The sequence below is a fragment of the Amphiprion ocellaris genome, chromosome 11, assembly GCF_022539595.1.
Source record: "Amphiprion ocellaris isolate individual 3 ecotype Okinawa chromosome 11, ASM2253959v1, whole genome shotgun sequence".
Taxonomy (NCBI): domain Eukaryota; kingdom Metazoa; phylum Chordata; class Actinopteri; family Pomacentridae; genus Amphiprion; species Amphiprion ocellaris.
Genome location: NC_072776.1, coordinates 28,197,731 through 28,220,390, shown reverse-complemented (window position 1 = coordinate 28,220,390; position 22,660 = coordinate 28,197,731). Strand labels below are relative to the sequence as shown.

Genomic DNA, 22,660 nt, shown 5'->3' with positions numbered 1-22,660 from the left:
TTTTGTGCAACATCTAACCATGTTTTCCCCCTCTCGGAATCAGAAAATTACCATCTAACCATCTAATGGAATCTTGACCACCAAGAAAGAACGAGAAGCTCCCAAATTCAGGTCAGTAAGAAGCTGAAGTCAAACACACAATATCTCTTCATGAGAAGATTGTTCTCTCCAAGAAGTTTCTCCAAGAATGCAAACTTTTGAGTTTCTCAGAGAATGCAAACTTTTTAGAGATTGACTGACCATCTGATTTAATGGAAAGAACTTCAACTGGAGCTGGAGTTCCAACAAACAGGTATAACAACCTCATGTAACAGAAAGTACCACGAAAATGGGATTCTGTTCCATTCATTGTTTTCTGTTTAGAAAAAGGATGCAAGCAGACCTGGGCATATTATTGTTCCATTATCATAAGCAGACAGGAGGTTATGCAGTTCAGCCTCCTGAAAACAACTAAACTTCATTCTAAGTTACGTTTTAGGGGAAACGTTTTCTGCTGGATTACATTTATTTGTGATGTATGTTATTCCTTAACTAGTATATTAGATAAGGGTTTTATTTGTCACTATAGGAATCCAGAAAATGGAGGAGAAGCTTCAAATATGTTGTGAAAGGTTGTATTTGAACCCAAACTGTGATAGTTTTTGTGCTTAAACCTAAAGCCTTCAGCCTCAACCTCCTCCCCAAACTATGCTGTAGAGGTCCTTTCAGGGAGAAAGTACATTTCTTTTTAAAATAAAAATGAGAATGCAGTTTAGTTTTATAGGAACTGAGCTGAGTGGTGAAAGTTATGGGTTTGGACCACATGCTGATCCTCAAATCTTCATGTTCAGAATAAGTGGAATGAAACCCATGGAAGTCTTTGCTTCCTTTGGCTCATTTTTGAGGAGAGGACTGTTGATAACAGCTTTTTATGGGGTCCAAGTCACGGTTTAATTTTCTTTTCAAGGTGCATGCCTTTCACTAAGATTGAAATAATATGTTTGAACATTTACTTGTGGCTGAAACAGATATATATATATATTTATTTCCTTTGTTACAAAGGTCTAAAAAAGTAATTCTTATCCATTAATTATTAAACTGTTCTTTTGATTCTACAGGAATAAATGTGATTCAAGTGTGCAGCTCGATGCTTGTAGTGTTGATTGATGGCAATGACAACGAATATGGTACAAAAAATTTATTTAGTAACAGTTTTGTAAACATTTGAGGTAAATGAACATTTACATCAACTTGTTCTTACAAAAGAATCATTCATACACAAGGCACTTCTCTTGTTTAAGACAGCATTGAAAACAAGTTGCTGTTGTGAGCATTGTGAGATGGTTCCTACTCCCTGACGAGGCAGAGAAATCATGCTCTGCATGAAACGTAAGAGGAGAGAGTTTGGAGGGGACGACGGGCTTTGAACACAACATCCTGTCAGGGCTTTATGCAGGGTTAGGGAAGGGCCAGCTACCCAGCGGACATTCTCTCGACAGCGTCTGATGTGACGTCTAACCAGAGTCCCAACGGGTCTGTGAGAACATACTGAGTGTACGAACAGAAAAACACCCCAACTGTTTATTCTCTCTCCCAACATTGTTTTTTTTCTTTACTTTCAAACTCATCTTTATCTGAGCTTGAGATAAATAACAGTTTCTTCTATTTTTTTCCTGTAATACTGCCTTTTCGGTGAAGAGCTTTTTGATTTTAAGACATGTTTTTTTTCCTTTGAGGATCATTGGCAGTTTGGTGTCATGCTCTCTCTCTCTCTCTCTCTCTCTCTCTCTCGCTCTCTCTCCTACTACTACTAATATTAGCGTTGTAGAACAGCAGTTTTCTTTCCTAAATGTGCAAATCTTTATCAACTACCAAAATGTAAACTTTAGGAATCAGGAAACAAATGCAGATAACAAAGATTTTTTTGTCATTTTTGAACAAGAAACATGGATTGGAAAAGGCTGCTTTTGACCTTTGTGTTGTGTTGGTGTAATATTCTCCTCTTTGTGTCTCCGTTTGCACTGTTAAGCAACTGTAGTAAGATACAGTATTAAACATTATATGGGTACAGTTACACCATGGAATATCATCATTTTGTAACCCCCCACCACCCTGAAAAATGGAAATAAAACATCACTTTACACTGCTCTCGCTCCAGTGTATTAACCTGCACATTAACTGCTGGAAAAGTATTGTTCCTATAAAATACTGTGCACAAACATATTAGTACTTCATTGCGTTGTTCTGCTCTACAAGTGCAATATGTCCAATGCAGATTGTTGAGTTTTCACACAGAGTTACTGTGGACTTTCAACTCTGCGCCAGAGGTGGACTCACAGGATAATACAGTAGATTAAGGTTGATGTGAAGTTTAAAAGCCTTTTGAAAGCGAGTGCCTGGGTTGTAAATGACCCAAACAGCACAGCGATACAACAGAGACAGAGGACTGTGGCTGCTCGTGAATTCAGTTAAAAGTTTGGGTTTTTCTAAAAGATCTCTAAAGAATTAAGATGAACACAACAAAATGGAGGCAGTCGAGGTTGACTGCACCGTGGCGTTTTTGATCTGCGCAATGCCAGTCGTTTTGTCTTCTTTTTTTAATCATAGCTGTTTCGCAATCACAAACTGACTACTACAAGTATGCAATTTATGAGTAAAATTCAATTCAGTTTTAAAAAAATAGCACTTTTCAGAATAAAACCAATGTAGAAGCACATGAAGTGTGTGACAGTGAAAATGTTTTAACTCCCAAAGTTGCGCTCAATCTTTAGGCGCGATGATTAAAAAGGGAGGTTGTGGGTTTTTAGGGTAAAGATGTCTGCCAACAATCCAACTAAATGACAGTTTCCGCTCTAACCAGAGCATTGGGAGGTTGTCTGAAGGACAATATTTTTTATATCAGATGGTGGCTGCCATGTATTTGCATATTATTTTTTGAAGGCAAGATCTTGGCATTTGTGCAGTTAGTGGAGAGCATTTTTCATTTCAGAAATGTTGACTGAAGGCATCACTGACAGAGGAAGGCATTAGGGATTCTGTTTTCCTGGTTTTGAGCTCTATGTTACTGACAATGTAGTGTTCGGTGAAATCCAGGTGCATTCTGGGCATCGCAGGGATGACTTCTACCAGCAGTTTTGACTCATATCACGTCCACGCTGCACCTAAGTCTGTTTATTTGGAGGATTTTGGGAGCATCGTATCATTTCATTCCATCTCAATTGCAGTATTTTTTTTTTTCATCTTCGCAGGTTGTACTGCAGTGGATCACGAATAAAACCAGGCTGGCCAACGTTTGATTTGATCAGTGAATCGATGAGTTGCAGGGCTACACATGCTGGCATGCACAACCACAAGGAACACAATTCATGTAATGTTTGCTGATAAAATTGCATCCTCAACGAGTTATATTGAGTAAAATTGAGGAAATGCTGCAGCAAAAAGACCCTCCAGGATAAAGGTGAAATTCTGACATGTTGTGCTGCTGATTTGACTGTAAAATCAGAAAAAAATAAGATTCAGAGCACGTTATTTGGGTGCACACTGAATAGCTGATCTGTGCAACAATTCCAGCTACATGTTTTTTAGTCATTGTTTTGACTTATGATCACTTTCATGTGGAATAAATTGTCCTTTTGACTGAACAAAAGAAGAAAAAAAATAGAAACATGAGATTTTTCCTTCGTACTAAGCTGGTTGTTGGTATTTGTTCATTTTGATGTAACATTCTGACATCAGTGTCGTTTACTCCATCCACTGCTGTTAATGGAGCCTTCTGACCTATGATCACATTTTCTGTAAATAAATATAAAAATACAACTAACCTTGAGTCTGCAACTCACCGACTACACTAAAGCGACTGCTGCTGATAGTCATTTCACATTTGCTTTCTGCTTTCCTGTCTCTTGTTGCTTTGCCTTCTTATGTTTTTTGTTTTCTTTTTTTGTTGTTTTTTTGTTTTTCGCTTTATGCATCTTAGTAAATTTTTTTCTTCTTTTTTTCTTTTTTTAAACTCTGAGAATGTTTGGGGCCAGGGTTTGGGGGGAAGCGGGGTTGTTGATGAGGGAAGGTTTAGGGACATGAAAGGGCCAGAGAGGTTTAGACAGCCAGGTCGCTCGGCCGGGCCCTGATGCTGCTGCTCTTGCTGGCCCGACTGAGCCGCCGAGGGTCTGTGCTGACCGTGACCGGAGGCTCGTGCATCTCCACTGTGGTGGTGGTGACGTTTCCTTCCTCCTGCTTGCTCTTCCCTCCTCCTCCCCAGCTGTCTGCGTTGGAGGCGGCGCCGGGACTGCTGTCGCCAGAGGCAGCATTAGCGGTTGAGCTGGTGATGTTGCTGATGGCGTCGCTGGTGGGAAGCGGCAGCGCAGCGTCGACGGGCTGCTGCTGCTGGTCGTTGTCGTTGGAGAAAGAGGAGGATGGGGAGGGGGAGGTGGCCTTCATCTCCCGAGTCTGCTGCTCGGTGGCCAGGTTGGCCCAGTTCTGCTGCGTGGCCAGCCGGTGGTTGTTGTTGTTGCTGATGTAGTAGTGGGAGGAGGACGAGGCCTGGCGAAGGGACTCCTCCTGCTGCAGGTCGTCCATCTTGAACTCTGCCGCCGAGGGCACGGCTGAAGGCCCCAGGGGCGGCAGGAACGCCCCGCTGCCCGCCGTCACATCCGTGTAGTTGGGGGGGTAGCTGAGGCTGGAGGGGGCAGTTCTGGAGGCCGAGGCCAAACACTCGGGCTCCGCGTTGTCGATGTGGCGCAGCGACTCGTGGTCGGGGGCAAACTCGTTCGTCATGCCCTGTTTAACTTTCTTCCATCCAAGGTGATAGATCTCTAACAAATTCAGCAAAAGAGACACGCAAGCCACCACAAGCATAAATATAATAAAAATAGTCTTTTCAGTGGGCCTGGATATGAAGCAGTCAACAGTGTTGGGGCAGGGCCAACGTGCACACTTGTACAGGGGCCTCAGCTGGAAGCCATAGAGGAAATACTGGCCCAAAATGAATCCCACTTCAAACAGGGTCTTGAAAATAATGTTGAACACATAGGTACGCAGCAACGCGCCTCTGATACGGATTTTGCCATGTTCGTCCCTGATTGGCGGCTTCTCCTTCTTACCGCCTCCTCCTCCGGCGTCGCCACCGTTTCTATAAAGGAGTTCTTTCTCCTCCTGGAACCTGTTTGCTTTGCGCATCTCCTCCTCCTTCTCTTTCCGCTTCTCCTCCATGCGGACAATGTGCAGCACGTGGCCCAGGTAGATGAGGGTCGGCGTGGACACGAAGATGATCTGCAGCACCCAGAAGCGGATGTGCGAGATGGGGAAGGCCTCATCGTAGCAGACGTTCTCGCAACCGGGCTGCTGGGTGTTGCAGGTGAAGTCGGACTGCTCATCGCCCCAGACCTCTTCGGCCGCTGCCCCCAGCACCAGGATCCTGAAGATGAAGAGGACAGTCAGCCAGACTTTGCCGATGACCGTCGAGTGCTCCTGAGCGTTCTCCAGCAGCCGCCCCAGAAAGCTCCAGTCGCCCATGCTTCAAGATTTCTAGCCTATGGAGAAAGTACAGGCTGGAGGTGGACAAAGAAGGACAGAAAGATGAAGAAAAATGACAGAGCGTTGCAGAAAGTTAAAGAGATGTTTCTGAACATTTTTGAGAAAGCACAGGGTGTCATGCAAGGCCTTACCCCGAGGTTAAACACTCTACACAAGCAAACACACAAGAAGACGCAAGGACGAGGGCAGTGGAGGTGTCGACTGGACTCCGACATATTTATCTTTTTCACAACAGAACACGGCCTTTTATAGAAATCTGCCGCACAGATGTTGGGATATGAAGAACAAATTGAAACACAGCTCGGACACAGATGCTTTTTAGCAGCTCCTGTACTGTATAGGCCACCTGTGTGACTGAAGCCTGTTTCACTGCCTTTCTCTCTCTCTCTCTCTCTCTCTCTATGTCAGGCTGCCTCTCTCTCTCACCTGCTCGCTCCACTGCCCAGCAGGCATGTGCTGAGATCAACATTATAATGTTCGAAAACAGCATTTAGCAGAGATGGGGCTCTGGTGTGGCCCATGCACGCACACACACACATACACAAATACTGACATGCACACATACAATCCGCCCTCCCTTCTTCTGTCTCTCTGTCAGCTGTAATACTAAAGCCACAGGAATCAAATAGAAAGAAATTTACTGTAATTTTTGTAGATGTTAATATAATAACTGTGTGACAAAGTCTGGTAACATCTGAGAGATTTTGAAGTTTCAAAAACTCGCAAAATTAAGCAGAAACCGGTATTTTCATTATTAATTAATCATTCATTTTTTTCTATTTCCTTAATGAACTCATTTGTGTTCATAATGTCCAATTTGGTGTCTTCAAATGGATTGTTTTGCAGGCTAAAGCTGTAAATATACTCGACAAAAATGATATAAAAATAAGAAAATGAACAGATCTTTGCATTTGAAAAGCTGTATCCAAATCACGTTGATCATTTTAACTCAATAAATGACACAATTAATCATTTTTACAAAGGATTGCTCGCTCAGTTAATTGACTAACCTTAGCACTACATGTGTTATTTGACATCACAGATTTGGAGCCATTTAAACCGACTTTTCAAAGTACAGTTTAGTGTTTTAAGTTAAACCAGTTTAGATGATCCTCAGGTGTGTTTCAAATGGTGCTGTGCACACTGAACAAACACTAAAAATACAAGTTCAGCACTCATAAACACACGTGTGAGAGGAGAAACTTACTGAAATATTCTTGTATTAAAGGTAATAAATCCATCGACTAGGGTTCACAATATGTATGACAGCTGGAAGAGAAAATCATGGTCAAACAGTGATTCATTTACATTTTTTTTGAAGACTTTGAAAAGACAGAAAGTTAGGTATATATTTTGTTAAAAAATCTAAATCATATCAATACTTCTTAGCTTTTGAAGAAAATTTATAAAAGTTGAACAGTTTTTTTTCTTAAACACACTTTGCATTCACCAAATATAAATATTGGAACAGTAGTTTTGGGGAAACTGCAGCAGTTACACCCTGAGAGTCAGAAAGTTTCCCATTTGACCTTGTGGTGACTTATTATTGGCAAACCTTTAAAACGAAATAAATTTCCCTCACTTCCACAGGTATTTGTGGCATTTATGTATGAATGTAACAGACAGAGCCAGGTTCAAATACAAAGCCATACCTGCCAGGCTGACAATGCAGAGTGTGCCAGAGACCCCAGACTCCCTTTAAGCGCCACAAGCTTTGTCAGGCTTTTGTGTCACTCTTGTTGAGTAAAACTGCCAAAACTCTTAATTACCTGATAAAATGCGATCCTTCATTTACTTAACTCCCATTTAAGAGCAGGAAAATACTGGCAGCAGTGTGTATCCGTCATACCTTTAAACCGGAGATGTCATACTTAAACAAGAAAAGCAAATCCATCTGCCATCATCGGTGCCATCATTGGAGTGCGTCGAAAAGCGCGTCGACCTCCCGCGGCTGCAGCGACCCTCCCTCTGTCTCCCTGAACCCGCAACTTCACTTCTGACAGCTCAACAAGCTTTTTTTCTTTTCTTTTCTTTTTCAAATGCTGCCTCACAAACTCATTCATGCACAAACTTCTCCAGGCACGTGTCTGTCTGTCTGTCTGTCTGTTCCGGGGCCCGTTACTTTGCGCAGAGGAAAAGTTTGTTGTTAGTTTTTGGAGGCGGCTTGGAGTCGGAGATGGGGCTCGGTTAAACGGAGCTGCCTCCCGTTTCCAGCCATGTCTGGACTGTCACATTGTGTGACCATGCATGAGTGAATCCACAGAGTCATCAGCCTGTCCGGTGTCACACCACGCCCCTCCCCAACCTCCCCCCCAAAAACGCTCCAAAACGTGCGTAAAAGTTGCCGAAAATGCGCAAAACGTGAATATGCACCAAGATATCCCGTGAAAATCACTTGTAAGCATTCCTAAAAATTTAAACCCTAAATAATAGTAACGATCACTACATTTTAAGATAGTTACGGTAAATTATAAATATAGATACACTGTACTCAGCTTAAACAAAACATTTCCTCATAAAGTTCCCGATCCATGGAAACTTGACACCTAGTGACTAAAAACAACAACCTGATTGGGAGGTTTAGCTCTCCATGCATTATGAAATTTTAGTGCATTATCAATAAAACAGAAAAAAGTACAATTGTCCCTTCACACAAGCCACAGTAAAAAAACAAACAAAAAAAAAAACCACTTGGACACACTACACACAAAACAATGAATCACAGTTTTGCTTTTTACTGATTTATTAAAAATTTCTCAATAACAAATTAAAGGATCAAAGTGCGAGTGTAGTAAAAACATCTTAGGTACAAAACACAATCACACACATTTCATTTATTCAGCTGTTTGTTTGTTAGTATGTTGTTTGCTGGCTATTAAAAAATTAGATTGTGGGGGAAAAAAAACGGAATAGAAAAATGTTAAAAACTACAACATCTTCAAACTGGAATGATCAGGACCATCCCTTAAATGACAACGTCCATCTTTTGCTATCACAAACATCAAAATGTCATTTGGCTGTTAGGAAAAGCAAGAGTTCAAAGGTCAATGTATACAAGACATACAAAACAAGTTATTATAAATCAAACAGAGGCTTTCAGAGTGCTTTTTTCTGTGATTTTACATGTCTTATTGTCTTTGGTCGCCTGCTGAAAAGTTCCACACAATCAGCTGCATCAGTTGTCAATATACAACTCACCCAGCTTTTCTTTTTAGAATTTTGGAATTGGCACATCTAATTGATTGTCCGGCTTAGCAGGTTTTTTCTTCTAATCAGAAAATCACTATTCCCTGCCAGCACAAGGTGAATTTTGCTTGGATCAGATGCAACTAATCCAACTCGGCTATTCCTGGATGGAGGGAGGACAAAGACATTTTTGCTTCAGGATCAGGCAGTGGTTCCTCACATTAGGAGGGCGAGCAGCGATTAGTGTGGAGGCTAAAATAAGGCACATGCTGAAAGCTGATACAGCCAGCTGGGGTCAGTACACACCACAAGAACAACAACACAAGTCCAGCATAACACAGGAGCAGGTCTGGACTGAACAGGACAACTTGTGGTTTCAAAAAACAGGATAAGGAAAACCTCTGCCAGGCTCATTTGAATTCTTGTGTGAAGACAATACATGAATATTTGGTTTAGTAATCTGTCAGGAAGAGCAGTTTTGGAAGTTGTCAAACTAAAATAAACTCTTGGAGGCAAAAACAAATGTTATAACTGTAAAAAATATATGCAATATGAATTGACTCATATCTCTAAATCAATATAAGCCAGAAAGATTTTTTTTAAAAATTGGAATTTCATTTAATACTCCTGTGTTTTGGCATTTGTTTTCGACTTTCACAGCAAAAAATTGACTCATAGGCAGTAAGATCTGTTGAGGAGGTTTCAAGCTCTTGCTGGCAGAAGAATAGAAACATCTCTTACAGTAGAAACATAGATTTTTATCAAAAGGCGTACATGTGAGAAAATATGCAACACATTCTCAGTACGTTTAACTTTTTTTTGAAGAAATACCTCAGTTCAGGTAAAAGACAAAAGACATTCTGATGTGACTGAACAGCATTTAATCTATTAAACCACTGAGCTGTGGTGTGTAAGATTTTATCATAGTATATACATTACTCTTAATCTCATTCTCCGCAACGTTCTTCTTAATTTATTCTAAACATACAATTAAAAAGTCACTCGATTCAACACATCAGGATCATACAACTCATCTGGTTTTATCAGTTACTGAATTTAAGATCAACCACATGTAAAATCAGCTCTTGTAAACTAAAAACACTAAACAGAATCAGAGGCACTTCACTCTGTGATTTCTTTTGTTCTTCCTCCTCTTCTTTAACACTAAATTGTGCTCACAGGTGGTTCCAGTATCACCACTAGATGTCAGTGTAGATTTACTCTTCTCTTAAAACCTCGCCATTACCTTCAAGCAACTTGTCAACAATAAATTAAAACCTCAGTTAAATACTATCAACCGTCCAGTGTGTGAATAGTAAGGTGACACTTGTGATTTTTCTGTCTGCTATCTGGTGTTTCAAAGTAACACTCACTGGTGGGAACTCGACCAGATTTAAAAACATACATTTATAAAGAACACTAGACGGCCTTCAATTGAAAATTTATGGATGCATCACCTTCTTTAAAGCAAATATGCACATACTCGGGCCAGTCCAACTAGAGACAGTGCTGTCTAGCTGAGCTAATTTCTGTTTTTCAAGTTCCCACAAACTCTGAGCTGTTTCACCATTAAAGCCTGACTGAAGACACAAACTGTCTGTTTGGAGCTACAGTTTGTGCCTGCTCCTCCTCCTTTGGTTCCACTCATTGTTCCTCAGCACATCGTCTTGTTGCTGGATGTATCTGTGGAGGACGAAAGCAGCATCTCGTTCTTCTTGTTATCCCTCGTCACGCTTTCTGTGTAGACGTGTTTCCTCTTGTTCGACCTGGACGAGCACCTCAAGAGTGCCTTGACGATGAGGTATCCCAGCTCGGCCACGTTCAGCACCATGCAGATGGCCGACGACGACACCATAAAGATGGTGAAGACCGTCTTCTCCGTCGGCCTAGAGATGAAGCAGTCCACCTTGTTGGGGCAGGGCCACTGCTCGCACTTCACCAGTCGGGGCATCTGGAAGCCGTCGTACACAAAGTAGAGGGCGTACATGAAGCCGCCTTCAAAGATGAGCCTGAAGAACAAGCTACAGGTGTAGGTCCACCACAGCGGACCTGTGATGGGCAGACGCCTTTTCTTCAGCGTCTCCAGGTCCGTGTCCGTCATCTTCTCGGTGCCATTGGAGGCCAGCATGGTCCTCTTATCGCCACGTTTTCTGTAGGCAACATGCATGGCTACCAACAGGGCCGGCGTCGAGACAAAGATGAGCTGCAAACACCAGAGGCGGATGTGTGATACAGGGAAGAAGTGGTCATAGCAGACGTTTTTGCATCCGGGCTGCTGCGTGTTGCAGGTGAAGTCGGACTGCTCGTCGCCCCAGACGCTCTCAGCAGCCAGAACCAGGATGGTGATGCGAAAAATGAACAGGACGGAAAGCCATATTTTCCCCAGACTGGTGGAATGTTTGTTGACACCGCCCAGCTGGGCATAGAGAGCACCCCAACTCATCGTGGCCAAAAGGACTCTGGGAGCTCAGATGACCTACAGGAATCAGCAGATGGTTAACCAAATGCAGCATCAAAGTATATCTGATCATCATCCTTTGTCCCAGATCTGCTAACATCTGAAGCTGCAGAGTTTTACCTGCTATTAGCTGCAATTGTATCTAGAAGACTTTTGGGATTGTATGTTTTTGAACAAAAGGCTGTTTTCCACTGCAGGAACTTACAAACTGACGTAGGTTTCCCTTTACCTTTGTGCACTGATAAAAACAACCCTGTAGAACTTCTTTAATAGCTGTTTTCTGAGGAGAAAAAAAGCATCTAGTACAAGGTAGATACCTCTAAATACTTCTGGAAATCTGCTGTGCGGGTTGAACTCGGAGAGAACAAATACCAATTGGTCAAACTTGGAGAATGAGTGACTTTTTTTCTGCTCTTTTGATACCTTCATCAGGTAGCAGTCTTGGTCTCTCTAACAATACCATCTACTACTGTTTGTCGTTTAGGTGCATTTGAACATGACGTTGTGGCCGAACTTTTGGATCTTATGGATCCAGAAAGGCTGAAAAGGCCAATTTTCTCTTGTATACACCTCATTTTTGACCCAAGTTCCTGCAGTAGAAAACCACCTAAAGTGCAGTCAAAAGCAGTATTGGAATCAATACTTTAAAAAGTGACTACTACTTTACTCTTTACTCCCTTTACAGAGTAATTTGTTACGCTTCTTGTCACATTACTTTTGTGTAACTTTGCCTGAGATGCATTTTCACGTAAGTGCAAGTTAACAGCATAATGTTAAACTGTTTTGTTTATATAAAGAGAACATACACAAACTCTGTCTTTAACACTCTTTAATAAAGTATTACCACAAAGCCAACAGCAACGACTGAGAAAATGAGGCCAAACAGCACCTCACAGAGTTTAGGTGGCGCTGACAGGATGTTCTACAGCCTCAAAATAAAAGCAGTAACTCTAAACGATTGAAATATCACTGAATTTAGTAATTATAAAGTGTATAAAACTGCATTACAGACAAATCTAAAGCATCACTGTGTAAAGTGTGAAGAGAGTGAGATTATTTTTGGCACGTACATGACTTCAAATCATTTTCAGAGGTACAGATGGAAAACAGAACCAAACTCCTGACACAGAGATCCAGATCTAAAGACTTAGGAAGAAACCAGGGACACAATGTTATACCATCTGTAATCTTATGCTTTCTAATACCATTTAGACAATGTTTGCACACCAACAACTGGTGCACATCACTGCTGTCTTTACTGGACCCTTGAATAGAGATGTAAACATTTTAATCTATTTTGCCACATTATATTCATTCATAATTAGCATATTAATTATATTGAACATGTGTTAAACTGTGATCTACTTTCATAGTTACATATTTTTCTTCTCCAACATTATTAGTTTAAAAAATGACTTGAAGTTAAACTTTTTAAGCAGAGAAAAGTTAAGATGATACCGAATCTTTGAAAGAAATATATCTTTGGCAGGAATAAAACGTAAAAGAAGTGGGCCATCTCAGTCCTTATCTTGAAAAAGTCCATCCTCCATCTTTATTTTTGCGATCTTTAGGCGAAAATCATTCAGGAATTCTGTAAATATGCGAATATTTTACGTATTAAGGACATAGAAAATAGTTTTTTCGATGCAGTCTAATTATAATGAAATGTTACTTTGTTTTCTTTTGCGTAAATCAAATATTTGAGCATCAAGTCGTTCGTAAATAAAAGTTACACTTCTTAAACTGAAGGCATTTAATATAATTACTGTAAAAAGTAGAGTTTGACTTGTTTTCATCAGTACCATAATGTGAAGTGATGATGAACGTGCTCAATCTAAATCACAAAACTCACCTGTCTCTTTATGTGTTTATCCTAAAAAATAAAATAACTCTCCATGTAGCGGTAAAAACAGTTAATCCTTGTTTCTTTCGCGCGTCCAGAACAATCAGAGTTTGACGCGTTGAGTCCGACTCGTCCCTCCTCGGAGCCTCCGGTGTCTGAGACGCACCTGAGTCCTCGGAGGGTTTCCATCCTGCAGCAGGGAGGGAGGCGCCAGGATCAGGGTGGAGCCAGTCGGAGGAGACAGTCTGTGACCAGCTGATCTAGTCTGGTGTGGTGCAGGATGATCTTATAATTGGCAGACAAAAGTTTTATTTCAACACTGCAAAGGAAAGGGAGTCTGAGTGGTGCAGCATGACAGCAACAGCTGCTTTCACATGCATAAAAGGCGCTTGATTTCAAATCTGAAAAGACAATTTTAAGAAAAATAAAAGTTTATAATCATGATCTTGGTCAGCATAATCGGCAGCCCCAAATTCTTCTTATCTGTGGTGCATTTTTATCTGAACAGTAGGTTTCTTATGACTGGAAACTGTGTAAACAAGTGACTAAAAGTGTTAAGACGTGCTAAAGATGTTATTGATAAATTGAGACTATTTCAATGTTTTTTTAATGACTTTTACTAAATGCATTGTCAAAAATTGTTCATACCCCTTGAAACTTTTGCAAACTTTTGAACTTTGAATGAGGGAGGAAAAGAGCCTCAGTGGTGCAGCATCAGTTTTTAAATGAGTAAAAGGCACTTATGTTTCAATCTCAAAAGGCAGTTTTTAAACAAAAATAAAGGTTTTATAACCATGATTCTAGTCAGCTACTCGAACAACTTCCTTTGGTTATCATAGCATAACGAAATTAACAAATTCAAGCTGCTTGTAACAGAAAACTTACAGTCAAACCCCAAATTCTTCATACCTATAGTGTGTTTTCATTAGACAATAAACAAGAAAAATATCTGAAACATACAGCCACAATGGTCAAGAAGTGGTGAACAGAAAAGAATATGAATATTTTGGAGTTCAGACCTGAATCCCATTAAGAATCTATGGAGGGAAGTGAAGACAAGAGTGATGATCAAGAAGCTTCCTAACCTCAAAAATCTGGAGATAAAAGAGGAAGTTGATCCAAAACCCCAGTGGAGCCATGAAAAAACATTGTTAGCATTAAAAATCAGCCATTTCCAGCTAGGATAGCAATTTACCACATGAACAATGTCTAGAATGTATTTCTGATTAATTTAATGTTCATTGAAAAAAACTGCTCTTCTTTCAAAAATAAGGACATTTCTAAGTGACCCCAAACTTTTAATGTTAGTGTATGGATTAAAACTCTACTTTATATATCTATATATATCTATATCTATATCTATATATTTATGTATATGTGTATATATATCTATATCTATATCTATATATTTATGTATATGTGTATATATATCTATATATATCTATATATATATCTATATCTATATATATATATATATATATATATATATATATATATATATATATATATACACACATATATATCTTTACAGGATATCAGCTATAAACATTTATGATGCCCACTGTGTGATCATGTGACGGTCACTAGATATCCAGATATCACCATGAAATGAAATCAGAGCGGAAAATGTCACAGCAACCCAGAGCAGCACTCGTGACGTGTTTTCATTCATTGTTCCCTGAGATCTGCGACCATCTAATGCAACGAAACATCATCGATTTGTTTTGCAGGATAAACGAGAGACCTCTGCATTACTACAGTGCTCAGTGCAGAAATATGTAGTCAAACTTCATAATTCAATTTCTTCCGTCATGATTAGGATGTTCTGGTAGGCGGGTATAAAAACAATTACATTCATGAGTTATTTCATTAGTTTTATTAATCAAAACATTGCTTCACATTTGTTGCGGAATTTGTTTACACAAGAGACCATTAATGTGGTGTGTAACACTGAGAGACACCAAGATGTGGACAGACAGATAAACTATGCTGGAGATCCCTGGTTCTTAATGGGCAGTAATCCATAGCCCCTTCACTATGTTAGTAGAAGTGTGTGTAAAGGGTACTTCGAGAGCAAAAAACTTCAATATTGCTGAACAAATGACCATTTCTAACACTCCAGTGTTTCAGTCTTACTTTTTATTCATATTTTTATCCAATGTCGATCAAAAGTCACAAAATTGAAAAAATGTGCTGGCATAGCAATCAACAACGTAAAACCCTTCAGAGGTCATAACCCTACTCATTACGATGAAAATGTTGACTGTTTTGGGCCCTTCAATTCAGATGTTAGTGGTCCTTCTTTAGCTTGGCCAGACCCATGAGGAGCTGGTCCCTCCTGTCCTTCCTGGCCGACAGATGCTGCTCATCGCTGGGAATCAGCTCACACATCTCCTGTAGTTAGAAAAAGAAAGTGAAGGCTTTTGGGTTTTACTAAAACAATCAATGGTGCCATTCCTTAGGCACTAAGAAAAAGTATAGGACACCATAGCTGACGGCGTTTTAATAATATACTCTAGTCCTCAAAAAAATTACTTCCAAAATGTGTCTACAGTGCTAGAAAGAGACTTAAATACTGGATAATGTGCTCAAACACAGGTGGTGCATAGACCTAAATTCTTTGGTCAGGTGTTCTATCCTTAGTGGAAACACCCACAGACTTCCTGAATACCTTCCTGTTTTGAAGCTAAATCTGGTGGCTTTGGACATTGAGTTCTCCTAACTCCCCCTTAACCCAAGAATGAGCAAAGAGGTGGGACAAGAGTAACCATGTGAACATCTTGGGTCCATGAACTGACCCTTAATTATGCAATAACTATAACTTAAGCCTTTATACAATTTAAACGGGTGAGCTATATAAAAAATTGACTCCCATCCAGTCATCATGAATGGAGAAATTAGCAATGGAGACCAGAAGTATTTCTTGTACCAGGTTGTAAATGCGTTTATTTCTGCTGTAAAGTTGAGCATTTTAACATGGAGGTCTATGGCGATTGACTCACTTTTGAAGTCGACCCAAGTGGCTATTCAAGGAACTGCAGTCATTGAAACTTTGCTTCATTTTTCAGTGCCGGAGGTTGTTGTTTGGTTCTAGCAGACGCAGTTAATCTTGCTTTCTGTTGCTTTTAACAGCTCTCTTGGTTGTTTTGGATGCCTTCACAATGGAGATAGTGTGAAATTTGGTAAGTTTTTGCCCTCTTGGTAAAATGTTTTGTCAGCAGATTAAACAAAGAAGCTTTGCAAAGTTAGCATATCTGTCTGCAGCCCTCTACAGGCCAAGAATGAATCAAAGTCTTATCTGTTTGTGTTGGCAGACTGTTTTCAATATACCTCACAATCATTATCTATTTGCTCATAGGAGATCTTTGGATTCTTTGGATTTTCCATATGTAGTTGTATTAAACATTGAAATGTATATTTTTAAATTAGTCTGGTAAATACCCATGATTATTATCATTGAAGGATCTTAACCTAACAAATTAATTTAGATTGTACTGAGGTAAATTAGTATTTTATATGTAATTTTAACCATAATATTTAACAGACTCAGATAAACCATAGGGTCTTACATTGAATATTGACACTTGTTAGGGGAATTTGTATTTATTTGCTTGATTTGAAAGCACTTTGAAATGCAAAACTCACTACTACCAGTGCACTGGTGTGGAAATGCCACCACAGAAACTAGATTTAAAACTCTTGAATACTGTAAAATACAGAGAGAGTTGCCTGACATTGACAGGCTGAATCAGCTCTGTGTGAACTTGTTTGGCAACAGCTTTAAAGTAAAAAACGTTAATTTACATGTAAAAATCCCACATGTTAGCTTTAAATATGAATTGCTGCATGAATACAACTAGTTTAGTTAACTTTCAGTGGAAATATTCAAAGAGAATATCCTCAGTGAAGGTTTGTAAGTGAGGCGAAAAGCACCAGAAAACAAAGATCAAACAAAATCAACAGTTTTTGTCCTCCAAAGTAGCTCACCTCAAAGTATTTATTGCTCTAGCTTAAGGTGTACTCGCATGATGACCTTCTGTGGCTAACATTTTAACAGCCTGTGATAGCATGTGACTGAGTTAAGCTTACTCAGGAGAAGAGGAGGAGGAGGAACTCTTGACTCTCAGTCATGCAGAACTAAAGGCACCATCAGCAGACATTCACCTCAGTGGGCAGTAATCATAAATCAGGATAATTTACTGTTAAATTAATAAATTACTTTCACCCGGATGAATAAATACTGTTACATTATACATTTATAAATCACAAGGTGCCATAAATAAGTGTGAATGACTCTGGACAGGTCACACTTTAGGCTTCTGTGAAGTTTCACTCCAACTGTGATCTTTTTTGCAGCCATCAAACTTACATTAATGATGCCTTTGGATCCCTCACCGCAGAAATCAGGTACAGGTCCAAAAGAAGTCAGGACCCTCTGGATGCCTGGTCCATATCGCTTCATATAGTCCTCCAAACCTGTCCAAAGATGATCGAACAGCACAAATCTTCATCATAAATTCTGCTGTACAGCCCCAAACATTGGCAGAGCAAGTCACTGGCTCTAAGACTGTGTAGGAAAACAGTGTCAAAGCAGAATATTTAAAACTTTAAAAACCTGTTGTCAATCTATTAGTGTTTCCCTGCAGGTTGACAAAAATATATTCCGAAGGTGTGAAAATGCAGAATGGTGAAATTTTTGATCTAAAACACCCATAAGCATCTTCAAGTTCTTGTGTGTGAGGTTGCAAAATTGCAATTTAGGTCTGGAATGTGCTTCTCTGGGCTTCATGTAAGTGAATGGATACTGGGACTGTGCTGATATATTCATACACTGGCTTATGAATGTGCACATGGATGCAAAGTTTTGGTTATCATACTACTTCCTAGTAGTTCAGCTGTGACTTAGTGGTGTATATGTGCAGAATACACAGATGCCAATCTACTTCTGTCTACTACTATATGATTGGACTGTAGATACTATAATACTATAATAACAACAACTATGCTTCCATGGTGTCCACATAGTGTCTGTGAATGTACCTGCTAAGTAGTATAATGAAGACCCCTCATGCTTTTTGGCTGAACGTGAAGGTTTTACTTTTGTTGGTTTAAAGTTTGACACACACAGCTATACAACATCCATCCATTATCTATACACCACTTAATCCTCATTAGGGTCGTGGGGGGGGGCTGGAGTCTATCCCAGCTGACTCAGGTGAAGGCAGGGGACACCCTAGACAGGTCACCAGTCTGTCACAGGGCCACATACAAAGACAAACAATCACTCTCACATTCACACCTACGGGCAATTTAGAATGATCAATTAACATCAGCATATTTTTGGACTGTGGGAGGAAGCCGGAGTACCCGGAGAAAACCCACGCATGCACAGGGAGAACATGCAAACTCCATGCAGAAAGATCCCGGGAAAGCTGGGACGCGACCCAGGGATCTTCTAGCTGCAAGGCGAAAGTGCTAACCACTGTGCAGCCTGGCTATACAACATGTTTTGGGAAATGTTAGCTCCTCTGCTGTTTACCCATAGCATCATTATGTGCATGCAACTACTGTACAACTGCAGCCTTAAACTAAATAGAAAGCATGAAAACACAGCTAAAGAAGAAAATTATCTTAATGACCGTTTGTTACATTTCAAAGTATTAATACCATCAGTATTCATTAAGGCACATTGCAAAGCTTTTCTAGTACACAGAACAAAAAACAAACAGTAAAGTAAATTTAGGTGACCTCAGTTTGAGCTTATGACAAAAGTAATGTTTCCTGCATCCAACTGTTTTTACACTAGTTTTGGCTTTTTTGAATATGTCGACTCCACAGAGAACCATCGAGGAAAAACTACAAGATGTTTGAAGTGATTAAATTACAACGTTTGGATGTCATGTAAGTCTTCTTGCTGAGAGCTCATGTTAAATGCCTCATAAATAGCTGTCAGGTTCCACTTCCGAAGCATTTTTTTTGTCTTAGTTGAACTTTGAGTGCAGCTCACTGGAGCTATTTTCATTTATTAATCTGTAGTTATTCATTTGTGGTTTAGGCAGCACAATATTTCGTTAATGTGCTGCAAACACACTGTTAATGATTAATCATTAGGGGTTCTGGTTTTTGGTGTAAAACTTCTATTAGGAGTCTTGTTATATTCACACTGAGCAGCAAATGAATTCAAATTATTGTTAAAAAACATTTGGGAGTCTAGAAGTGTCCGTCATCCCACAGCATGCAACTAAATTTTTGCTGATCACATAATTCGTAATAACTGTGTCAGTTGGGTTAGATGTAGAAAAATATCAATGCATCTAGCGATCTATGGGATGACAGAGCCTCCATAATTAATGATTGGGCAAAGCGCATCATAAAGAGGCTCAGCGTTATGGTTTGTTGACATTCCTGGGATAAGAAACCCAGCAGGAGAGGACTAGACGTTTAAAACATTACACAGCCAGAGTGGAGAGATCTGGGAAAAAAAAACAAGACATACCCAAACTACTTCACACCAGCTCCTTAATTAAGGCGGGTCAGAGGAGCTTCAGTTAAAACAGTTGTGAAGTTTCACACCAGATTTAAAAGCGTGACACTTTTTACACTTACTCACTAATCAGGGAAACTTTTATACCCAATATGTGACAACAATTAGCCTGTATTATATCATGTATCGTCCTTCAGCTAAACTTTGAATGGGACAACACACTGTGTATATAACACAGTGGTGTGATAAATACCACATACCTTCAACCAGATATTTTGTGTGAAACAAAGATAAACTCAAAGTGTTTGTTATCTCAAGCCATTTGCTTTTAAGATTTCGTGCAGTTTTGGTGTCATTGTCATGCTTTTTCCCTAAATGATTGCATTTCCTACATTAAAATGAAGGAAGGAATCACACCTGGCTCAGGTACACACAGTTTTGCAATAGATGGCTCAGCAAATAGCAGGTTTTCCCAACAGTTTCCACCAGCAACTTTGTAATGTTTACTGAAGATTTAGTCCGAACTTAAGGATGAGTGGAAGGTTACAGGTTTCAGCTTTGACAGGTTACAATGGAAATGTTTTTTCCCAGTTGATCTTTGACTCTTTCGATTGTCCATCCCGAGTGTTGGTATGCAAAACTTGACGTCAGTTTTCCTACCTGTCTCATCTTGTCAAGCAATTACATGGATGTGATGGGAAATCTAAATGTAAAAGACACTCAAAAAAGCGAGTTTGCCTAATCTCTGGAACGCCGTTTTACCATTTAATAGATAGACTGGACATGTGTTGTAGATATCCAAAATGTATCTTCTTTCAGATATTCACATCGTCATTCTTCCAGGAAAAATCATGTCACTTTTATCATTCATGTGAATGGGGTTTCTCAAAACAGAAACCTACAATGTAGCTGCAGATATTTGCAACATCAATTGTGGATTTCTACAGCTGTATTAAGACTAGGAGTAATTCCAATTTCACATATCTATAGTTTAATTTAGACAAGTCATAATTCTAGTTCAAGACATTACTGAGTCTTCTCAATTCAAGGTATCTACATTGTCCTTTTTAGATTTCTTTTTGAATTAAGTTTTATTTTGTGAGAATGACATTGTAGACATCTGAAACTGGAATTCTGTCAAGTTAAAATGTGATTACAGAGAATTTTGATTTGGCAAGAAGACGTTACAGATATCTGTAGTTAAGTCAGAAGCTACAGCAAATTGGAGAGGGCTCGCTTTTCAAACATACCACAACTGTAACCGCATTTGACAAGATATTTTACAATGTGTTTGAACAGCCTAAAGCCAAAGTTCTAGTACGTTCATTTAAGCCGCATAACTCAAATGAACAAAGCTCTTCTTTTTGCTGAAAATGTCTTCCTATTTCACAGTACTTTCTATAAATCTTCTCCTTAACAGCAACTACCATCGCATCTCAGTAATTCAAGTGCTGAATGGGAAACTTCATCTACAACTATTCTTACTAGTTAAAATGACATTTGAGCATTCTAATTTTACTTGTCAAAACTGTTTTTCAGGTATCTAACTAGTCCGAATGACACAATTTTGTAATGTCATTTTATTCTGTATAGTCTAACTCAGCTATTAAATGTTAAAACAGCTTCCCATAGGTGTCTCGTGTTTGGTTGTTCACTCTTAAAGGTATATTTTGAGCTACAAAGACTCCACAGTTTATAGCCTTGGAAGGTAGCTATGGAGAGATTGTAGTTTGCTTCATTGCTGAGGACTACAGCTGTAATCAGATTGAAGTTAACAATGTTCACAATGGTTTTCTAAAGGTTGCCCGGTTTGCAAAAATGTCTACAGAAGCTCTGCTGTATCTTCTTGACTTGGCTCAGTATCTTTAACATTTGTTGCTCACAATGTTTTTTGAAGTGTTTCAGCAGTTGAGCTGCCTTTGAATGACTAGAGATGGCAAGTTTTTTAGTGAATTATTCCTTTAAAGGATACAGCTACTTTGCTATACAAAAGCTAAGTCATTCAAGCAGAGTAGAAAGAGAAGACAGTAAGGCTGAGTGCTCCACTATCTGATTGGAATGATTTAAGGACTGCGAGTCACAACAGCTCTTAGCGGTCTTCTGAGAACATGATCATGCTACTGCTTCCTGAGCAGGAAGAGAAAAAAAGAAACATCAGCAGAGAGGTTGAGTACTGTAACTACAGGTAGAGTTGGCACCTGGTTAGAAGGCTGCGATGTGGGCTCTGTGAGTTTTGGATTACTGGTGTGAGGGAGTGCATTCATGGCGACCTATCAAAAGGCTGCTTTGTTCAGCCAAAGTGTACTTTCTCTGTGTGTGTACGAGTGTGTACACAGTCAGGGTTGCTGTCTGGGTTTCACACTCCCCTTTGATATTCTCCATCTAGCTGAGGTTTCACTCTCTCTGACACACACAGCAACACCACACTGTGCTACAGTACATGTATGTTGTGTTGAGACATGTGAAGTATGCCACTGCTGCTTCTCTCACAGTTATGATGCAACTGCTGAACTATTTTGATTTTCTGAAGCTTTCTATGCTCATTTGTTGTGTTTTTTCAGCTAATAGTTTGGCTTTGACTTTTCATTTTGTATAATGTAGACTGTTTATGTCAAAATGTGCAGGTATGAGGTGACTGCTAGCATGCTATTTATGCCAGTCATTTCACATGCTGTCTGTTCCTTGCATGCTTCCTTGCATGGTTGTGAGGAACTTTTACAGAGAAGAAAATTACTAAACAAAGTGCTTAAATTCTCATTTTTAAGCAAACTTATGCTATAAGTTGTAATGGGATCTACTCTGAACTGTCATCTACCACTTACAACTACAAAAAAACGATTTAAGTGTCATGAAACTCCAGTAGGTGGAATTGTTACTGTATCTAATTGTGAAATTAGACAGTCAAAACACTCAATTCTTGGTCCCAAGATGAGCCTGTTGTGTTTTTCCTTCAGTATCTACGTTTGGATACTCAAATTACTCAAAACTAGGGCATCAATAAGGCATGCTAGGCAGCAAACTTCTGTATGTGTGTGCAAAAAGAGTCCAAACTGGGAATTTTACCTTCAGGTGCATTGAGGTGCATTGTTTCCATGGGACCTATGAAGGCGTAACGCATTCCTAGTCCCTCTGACATCACCAGATCGATGTCCTTCACTGAGATAATGCCGTCCTATGA

At 39.6% G+C, this 22,660-nt stretch overlaps 3 protein-coding genes across 6 annotated transcripts in view; all 3 read right to left on the bottom strand.

The window, feature by feature from the left end:
* Positions 1–1,162: 1,162 nt before the first annotated feature.
* LOC111581581 (gap junction alpha-3 protein-like) lies at positions 1,163–7,736 on the bottom strand. Of its 4 annotated transcripts, none has more exons than XM_035957278.2 (3): positions 7,164–7,736; positions 6,719–6,780; positions 1,163–5,525 (listed from the first exon to the last, which is right to left on the bottom strand). In XM_035957278.2, the coding sequence occupies exon 3, from the start codon at positions 5,488–5,490 to the stop codon at positions 4,075–4,077; it is 1,416 nt and encodes a 471-aa protein (XP_035813171.2). In that variant the 5' UTR covers positions 5,491–5,525; positions 6,719–6,780; positions 7,164–7,736; the 3' UTR covers positions 1,163–4,074. The 4 variants fall into 4 exon arrangements, with proteins under 4 accessions (XP_035813171.2, XP_023145578.2, XP_035813179.2 ...); XM_023289810.3 differs by having other exon boundaries at positions 7,361–7,736; XM_035957286.2 differs by lacking the exon at positions 6,719–6,780 and having other exon boundaries at positions 7,361–7,736.
* Positions 7,737–8,236: 500 nt separating this feature from the next.
* gjb8 (gap junction protein beta 8) lies at positions 8,237–13,166 on the bottom strand. Its single transcript, XM_023289909.3, has 2 exons — positions 13,008–13,166; positions 8,237–11,173 (listed from the first exon to the last, which is right to left on the bottom strand). Exon 2 carries the CDS (start codon positions 11,138–11,140, stop codon positions 10,352–10,354), a length of 789 nt encoding a protein of 262 aa, XP_023145677.1. The 5' UTR covers positions 11,141–11,173; positions 13,008–13,166; the 3' UTR covers positions 8,237–10,351.
* A 1,956-nt stretch (positions 13,167–15,122) lies between these two features.
* The window catches only part of cryl1 (crystallin, lambda 1), a 31,696-nt gene continuing 24,158 nt past the window's right edge, over positions 15,123–22,660 (bottom strand). The window contains exons 7-9 of the mRNA XM_055015604.1: positions 22,546–22,654; positions 17,368–17,474; positions 15,123–15,392 (exon numbers count right to left, since the gene is read on the bottom strand). Coding sequence (XP_054871579.1) covers positions 15,288–15,392; positions 17,368–17,474; positions 22,546–22,654 — 321 coding nt within the window. The 3' untranslated portion in view covers positions 15,123–15,287. The remainder of the gene's footprint in view (positions 15,393–17,367; positions 17,475–22,545; positions 22,655–22,660) is intronic.

Bases quoted from the DNA above. Each gene is read 5' to 3' on its own strand.
- LOC111581581 (XM_035957278.2), bottom strand. From the start codon at position 5,490: ATGGGCGACTGGAGCTTTCTGGGGCGGCTGCTGGAGAACGCTCAGGAG.
- gjb8 (XM_023289909.3), bottom strand. From the start codon at position 11,140: ATGAGTTGGGGTGCTCTCTATGCCCAGCTGGGCGGTGTCAACAAACAT.